General features: G+C 46.4%; 1 protein-coding gene across 4 annotated transcripts; it reads left to right on the top strand.

Moving 5' to 3' along the window:
• Positions 1–751: 751 nt before the first annotated feature.
• LOC123167423 (uncharacterized) lies at positions 752–4,092 on the top strand. Of its 4 annotated transcripts, none has more exons than XM_044585263.1 (6): positions 753–1,186; positions 1,269–1,640; positions 2,034–3,331; positions 3,405–3,497; positions 3,577–3,627; positions 3,706–4,092. In XM_044585263.1, exons 3-6 carry the CDS (start codon positions 2,036–2,038, stop codon positions 3,922–3,924), a joined length of 1,659 nt encoding a protein of 552 aa, XP_044441198.1. In that variant the 5' UTR covers positions 753–1,186; positions 1,269–1,640; positions 2,034–2,035; the 3' UTR covers positions 3,925–4,092. The 4 variants fall into 4 exon arrangements, with proteins under 4 accessions (XP_044441197.1, XP_044441198.1, XP_044441196.1 ...); XM_044585261.1 differs by having other exon boundaries at positions 1,262–1,640; XM_044585262.1 differs by lacking the exon at positions 1,269–1,640 and having other exon boundaries at positions 752–1,186.
• The last annotated feature ends 3,249 nt before the right edge of the window (positions 4,093–7,341 follow it).

Raw genomic sequence — 7,341 nt, 5'->3', positions numbered from 1 at the left:
TTTGAGAGAAAAGAGTCATACAAAGGATATGCTAGCTATCGCTTAATCCACTGAACAAAACTTTTTGTCCTCAAATATAATTTAAGGGTTTTGCTGGAGATGCTTGTTTCTTGCAGATCCCGTAGAAGGCCTCGCCTCTTATAATAATTGTTAGTTTTTGTTTTTTGTAAAAGAAAACTGATTTGAAAAGATCCTGTGTATTCGGTCAAACCATAATTTTTTAGGGCCCCCCTCTATATGAGCGCCCAACTACTTCGTATCTTCTAATTCGTGACCTTTTTTCCATATCCCCTGATACCAGAAAAGTGTTGGCGAGTAGCCATGATGGCCTTCCCTCAAAAAAAGAAAAGAAAAGTGTTGGCGAGAGAGAGAGGTTTCACGTCAACCGCCTCCAGCCATGTGCATATTAGCTAGCCGCCGTTGCTGCGCGTGCGTGCCAGGAGCCGCTCGGCATCGTTGCCATGGCACGGCCAGGACCCAATTGCAATCTACATTTTGCTACTAGGGGCTTTATGCCATTTTTCAGGGACTGTTCTTAATTCAACTACTGGCAAGTGGGCTCGACATCTAAACCGAAATAATTTTTGTAGGATATGTTTTGTCGGAACACATTCTTTTTACAGTATACTCTAAAACAATTTTGCAGTATGAGATTTTGCGGGTTCTGATGCAAATTTCTCTTCATCAGATGATTTCACGGCCTTCCCCTGTTTTGCTCTGTTTCTTTCATTCCGCAGCGGCTAATGTGCCGTGTGGCTACAGGTAGCAAACGAAGGGGGATTAGATGATTTGCCACGCTTTATCAGGGGAGTAAAGTGTGAGTTATTAAGATCTAAGCAAACGAAATGCTCCCCGTGCCTCGGCCCTTCCGTTCTCGCTCTCGCTCCTCGCCGCGGCCCAGCCCCCCTGCTCCAGTCCGGCGTGCCCTCGCGTCCCCACTGCCCAGTCTGGACCTCTCCAAGCACCGTTGAGGTGATCCCCACGCGGGGGCGTAGGAAGACCGGCGGCCGCGGTCTGGACCGCGCCCACACCCGCCACGCGCGGCACCTGCTCGACGGAATGCCGGCCTCGCCGCCAGACGCCATCTTCTGCGCCACCAACGCGCGCTTCTAACCGCGGCAGCGCCGGCCTTTCCCCAGTGCGAGCGTGCGCTTCTTTGGCGCGGCGGCACGGTGCCGTCCCCGAGGTGAAATTCATACCATGAACACATGTTTTTTTTTTTGAATAAATGAATAATAACCCTCCTGATGCCGGGTCTCAGAATCCAGGGTCACAGCGGTGAACGATAAAAGGGGGGAAAATGGAAAAGATAAAGTGCCGCTATTTACCTAGGGAAAAAAACCCCAGAAAGGCAGCTCGGTTTTCGCAGATCGACCAGATCGCCGCCTCCTGCTTTCCCTCAATCCCTCGCCCTAATTGCTGAAGGAGATTTCTGCGGCAGAAAAACAGTCTCACCGCCTAAACCGCTGTGGTCGCCGCCTATCACAGTGGTACCGCGCGGCGCCGCTCATCACAGTACACCGCGCGGCGCCGCTCATCACAGTACACCGCGCGGCGCCGCCGAAGGAGAAGACGACTTGGGGGTGGAGTGCCTGCCGGTGTGCCTGACCCAGCTCGAGGACGGGGAGCTAGGAGGCGAGGTTCCTTTCCAATTCTTGCATCTTCCGTCTAGCTATTTTCGATCAGGTCAATACAATAGGTTGTGTGTGTTTGGTTTGTGCCAAGTCAGGTCTGGCTCTCTGTAATGTGTAATGGCTGTGCTCTCGAGTTGGCTGTAAGTGGGGCTGTTACTGATCTGATCAGGCAAAGTTCTTGCTCAACTTTTGCATCTTTCATGTAGCATTTCTTGACCAGATCAATGCCTTTGCGTGTAAACGTTACGTTGTTAGCGCAACCGGAGCACCGTTACTGATTTGATCATCTCGTTAAGTTCAGCATGAAGTTCACAAGTTCATGGTTAGATTGCCAGCATTTAGGTCACTATGTTATATTGCCTTTGAATGAGAATGATTAATCTTTTTCATGATTTATAGGAATGGATGATGGGATTGGTGGCGTTCAAGAATCAAGTGACATGTCTATTTCGAGCGATGACGACGGCATTAAGCAACAAAGGGAAAGCATTGTGGAGCTTGCATACGGCCGTGCTGAAGCTCAACCAGATGGATCACTTGGAGAACCTGAAGTGGGGATGTCCTTTGGTACCGAGAATGAGGTGAGAGAGTACTACAGCACATATGCTAAAGCAAAAGGCTTTGGTGTGACGAGAAGGAGCTCAAACCGTGATGATAATGGACAACTGAAGTACCTTACGTTTTCCTGCTCTCGCTATGGTAAGGCTCAGCCCAACTCAGGAAATATGTTGAAGCCAAGTCGAACAGCCGGGACAGGATGTAAAGCTAAGATCAATATTACCCGTGCTCCTGATGGGAGGTTTCATCTTTCGACGGTCATTTTGGATCATAATCATACATTAAGTCCACTTAAACCTCGGCGGTTCAGATGCAACAAAAAGTCAGACTTTCGTGTCAAGCGAAGGCTTGAGCCGAATGGCCCGGCTGAAATACGAGTAAACAAGAGTTCAACCATACCTCGTGTCACACACTTTGACATTGAGAAGCAATTTCAATCAGCCTATACAAATTCGAAGTTCAAAGAATTTCAAGAAGAGCTAACACAAACTATGTACTGTGATCGGAAGTTGATGGAAAAGGAGGGGGCGATAGAAACGTATGAAATCACCGAGGATGTGCTGATTGACGAAGATAAAGGATGGAGAAAAGATGTTGTGCACCATGTATACTTCAGTGAGGAAGAGTTTGAAGTTAAGTGTTCATGTCGCCGCTTTGAGTTCACTGGTATTCTCTGTAGGCATGTGTTATGTGTGCTCACTCACAAGAAAATCAAGGAGGTTCCTCCACAATACGTCTTTGATCGGTGGAAAAAAAATGTGAACAGAAAGCACAACTTTATCAGATGCACATATGGCGGCATGGAAGACACTCCTGCTGCAGAACGTTTTGATAGATTGTGCAATTCTTTCTACCCAGTTGCAGAGATAGGCGCCATGTCAGATGATTCATGCAATGCTTTGATGGAAGAGCTTCACACCCTGAAAATTCGATTCTCTAGCAACTCAAGTTCTGAAAATGGTAAGGAACATGTTGCTACACGGGAAGATGCACCTTCGAATGGAAAGTCAACAAGTAAAACTATACCAAGTCCAATAGCTGTCAGGTGTGCTGGATGTCCTCCTTCACTGAGAAAAGAATCTATGCTTGATAAGCTTATTTGTCAAGCAAACGAAAAGAAGAAGGAAGCTGAACAAAAGGTATTGTTGCATATATTACGTTTGTTCATAAGCTACTTTTTATAAAAACTCGCTAATTTTGCATTTATTTCAGGCTTCCTCCACGAATTTGAACAAGAAAAGGCCCCGGAAAAATAGAAAATCATCAGTGGATGATATTCTAGAACAACATGTTATGGAACATTCGGTATCTAATCTTGTTCTCAGTTGTTCAACAATATATTTTCATGTATTTTTTAAGCTAACAGTTTTGCAATCTGAAACAGAGTCAGCAACCTGTTTGTTTGGATGGCCCAGCTAGTAGCATTACATCTCAGGTATATTTGTTTCTCATCTTTTTATTTGTAGCAAACACCTGAGCATCCATGTCATTTTTATGACTTTATTTGGAGCAGAGAACATTTGACTTGGCTATTACCACTAGCAACATAAATCCATCTGTGACAGCTACAATACCATCCGGAGGTTCATCGACAATGGTTATGCCTCAAATTCTTGGAGAATACACACTTATGCCATTTCAAGTTCAACAAGGATCGGCTATAGTGTCCAGCTCTGCAGAATTACACTTTGATGGAATTGGAGGGCTCAACAATACGGTGGATCGGAGTTAGACAGGATTTATGTAATTTGAAGATGTTGGATGCTGTATTTTTAGTGTAGTAGCTGTAGCTGATAGGCACCAGGGCACTAGAATGTAGACACATTTATGTTTATCTTCTGGTCTCTCCCCTAAGTACTAGAACTGATTACAAAATTATTATACATTTGCAATTTTTTAAGGATATGCGTGTGTGCACATTTTGCAATTTGCCATGGATACGCCATATGTGCATATGACTAGGAGCTTTCTATTCCAACTGTTTGTTTCAAGTTCTAGTTCGTACAAGCAGGTTGGAAATGCCCTTCTTTTTCATGTGCTTCAGGATATATGTAGTGTAAGATGACTCTTCCATGTAAATCTTGTCTAAAGCATCAGCATCACCGTGCTACTAACCCCAGCTTGATAATCTTTATTTGTCATTCTCAGCAATCAATCACAGAAAAGTATCACCTCTGTATCAGTTTTTTGGTTTTGCGTAGGGCATAAAAAACGTCTTACATTTTGTTAGAGATTGAGTATTACATAAGGATGTTTCTAGCAGACAGATTTCTTTTTCATGATCACTAAAGTAGTAGTAGTGATCTAAATGCTCTTATATTTCTTTACAGAGGGAGTACAAGTCACTCATGCTTTACAATCTTTCAAACTTTCCAGAACTAGACAACCTTGGTTTTACTGATAAGATCGGAGTTTAGAACTGCACAAATTCATTTAACACAAAGTACAAGTTACAATCAACAGCAACCACACGAGCAATTCTGTTCGCAAGTTGCGCATTCCAGTTATCTTCTGTTCCAGAGACAAGTGCATAATTGCAACCTCATGTGCTAATTGGTTTTGGTCTCTTTTGATTTGGTGAAACTGCACTTGGTGCTTCTTGCCGGATTGCACGGAGAATATAACCTAGGCTGGAGTGCCTGTATGCCTCTCCCTGCAAAGCAGAAACAATAAAAGCAGAGTCATTTTCCAATTCATTTTCAGTGGCACATCGACAGGTTTGTCCAGGCCGTCCCGAGCCGAACGCCGTGGAGACAAGCATGGGCTTTCAGCTCCCTCAGCACTCAGGCATCTCACATGTTTTTTTCCTTTTTCATTTAACATTCTCAGTGGAAGGATGAACAGAATTCAGAACAAACTGGACTGAATTTACACAAAGGTGACATGTGCTGTCAAGTTCCACAGACTGTCAAGAGGAGGCAGAGCTATGTTGGAAGAAAGGCCCTCTGACATAATGTTCAGAGTTCAGACTGCTCTTCATTTCTTCCTTTGCCAAGTCCTCATATTTTTTACTAAATGGAATAGATGATTTCTCCTGACCAAGCTTCATATATATATTCGATATGTGGTTGAATTCTTGAGCAATGTTTGAATTGGCCTCCATTGAAGAATCATCTGCAAAAAGCAGGTGACTAACACTAGGAGCTCCTCCGCATATCTTAATCAGTTCACCATTGTGCAGCATGGCTGAGAACCCCACCACATAAATAAAAAAAATACTCCCTAATATAACGTATGTTATTACATCCAATATGTGGGGAAACTGTTCTAAAAAAATGTGGGGAAAGTGGGTCCCCTGGCGAAGCCCTCTTTGGGGTGTGATTGTTTCAGCAACATCCCCATTCACTTTGATATGGTATTTGACAGTGAAAATGCACTTCATTATCAAGTTAATTTATCCACCCTCCGTCGAAATAACTACAATAACTGACATCTCATTTGGAGCAAGTGGTGCTTCAGTTATTCGAAACAAGTTCTGGTACAGTCAAAGGACGCCATGGTGTTAACAAGAATAACTTGCAGTACAGCTTGTCACCTTCTATCAATATTTCTTTTTCCAGTCTTTGAAAGTAGTTTCTCCTTCCGGCCTTGAATCCCTTTCCATTCAAATTTTATCGCTTTTGCTTTGCCAAGATACGTTGGAAGAGCCAAGTATTTTGACGAAAGGCCCTCAGACATAATGTTCAGAGTTCAGAATGCTCTTCATTTCTTCTGCCCAGGCCTCATATTTTTACTAAATAGAATAGATGATTTGTCTTGAGAAAGCTTCATATGTATTCAATATTATGTGATTGAATTCTTGAGAATTGCTTGGGTCCCCTGGCGAAGCCCTCTTTGGGATGTGTTTGCCTCGGTGTTAGAGTAGTCATTATGGTATACGACTTCTAGTCCAAGTCAGTTTTGTATCCCTACCCCAAGTCGGTTTGTATCCTCTTATATACTCTTGTATGCCGCACCAAATCATCAATAAGCAACAGTTTTATTCAGCTTTCATGGTATCAGATACCGGTCCCAGGGTTTAGGGTATGGCTCCGCCAACGCCACCGCCGCCGCTGCCGCCCGGCTACTTCGAGCGCCGGGCCGCACTCATCGCCAAGGCTGCCAATGCCGCGGCCGCTTCTCTCTCGGCCCTCACCATAGCTCCACAAAACTACCCTGCACCCATCCTCGCCGCACCAATATCTCTTGCTGACACAATCTCCGACGTCAGCCCCTACATCCCCATAGTTCTTGATCTCGCCGCCCACAACTACTACCATTGGAGACATCTCTTCGATCTCCACCTCGGCCGCTGCAACCTGCGCTCGCATGTCGCCGCCAACTGTCTTCCCCGCCCCGACGATCCGCAATGGTTGAAAGACGATCTCGCGATCGTCCAGTGGTTCTACACCCGCATCACCACCGAGATCTTCAACATGCTCGATCACGACGGCGCCACCGCTGCCAACATCTGGCACTCCCTCCGTCAGCTCTTCCAAAGCAACACCGACGCTCGGAAAAACGCTCTCCACACCGAGCTTCGCAATATGGTGCAAGGAGACGCCCCGGTGAACCTGTTCTGCCAGCGCGTTAAGACCATTGGTGATGAGCTCCGCGAACTCGGCGATACAGTTAGCGACTCACAGCTAATCAATATCGTCGTCGTCGGCCTCAGCGAAGACTTTGACAAGCAAGCCTCGTTCATACCGATGATACGGCCCCCTCCTACCTTCGCTGAAGTTCGTTCCTTGCTACAACTCGCGGCGGAAACACAAGCTCGCAAGGACTCTCGCCCCAAGGTCTTTCATGCTGCGGCTCGTCCTCCTCTGTCGTCTACACCAGCGCCGCCTTCCAGGCCGGCTCCTGCCGCCGGGCCGTCCGCATCGTCATCTGTTCAACCGCCCCCAGGCTGGCGTCCTAGTCCGAACTACCGCGGCAAAAACCCTATCTACAGGCCGCCGTCGACTCGTTCGGTTCCGCCTACGACATCACCAGCACCGAGTCCTGCACCACCCACCAGTGCTCCATCTGCGGTTGCATGGCGGCCTCCTCATGATCCTTGGACGGGGCTTGTTCAAGCATGGCCCATGCCCTGGTCCGCTCCGTCCACCCTCGGTGCTCCGCCGGCATACTCAGGTGCCTGGCAACCCGGCCTTCGGCCGCCTACTGG

This window comes from Triticum aestivum, chromosome 7D, assembly GCF_018294505.1.
Source record: "Triticum aestivum cultivar Chinese Spring chromosome 7D, IWGSC CS RefSeq v2.1, whole genome shotgun sequence".
Taxonomy (NCBI): domain Eukaryota; kingdom Viridiplantae; phylum Streptophyta; class Magnoliopsida; order Poales; family Poaceae; genus Triticum; species Triticum aestivum.
The sequence above is the reverse complement of the archived record's forward strand: the minus strand, read 5'-3'. Positions and strand labels throughout refer to the sequence as shown.

Coding starts and splice junctions, on each gene's coding strand:
- LOC123167423 (XM_044585262.1), top strand. CDS start 2,036: ATGGATGATGGGATTGGTGGCGTTCAAGAATCAAGTGACATGTCTATT. Junction 3,332..3,404: donor AGAAGGAAGCTGAACAAAAG/GTATTGTTGCAT, acceptor CATTTATTTCAG/GCTTCCTCCACGAATTTGAA. Junction 3,628..3,705: donor CTAGTAGCATTACATCTCAG/GTATATTTGTTT, acceptor TATTTGGAGCAG/AGAACATTTGACTTGGCTAT.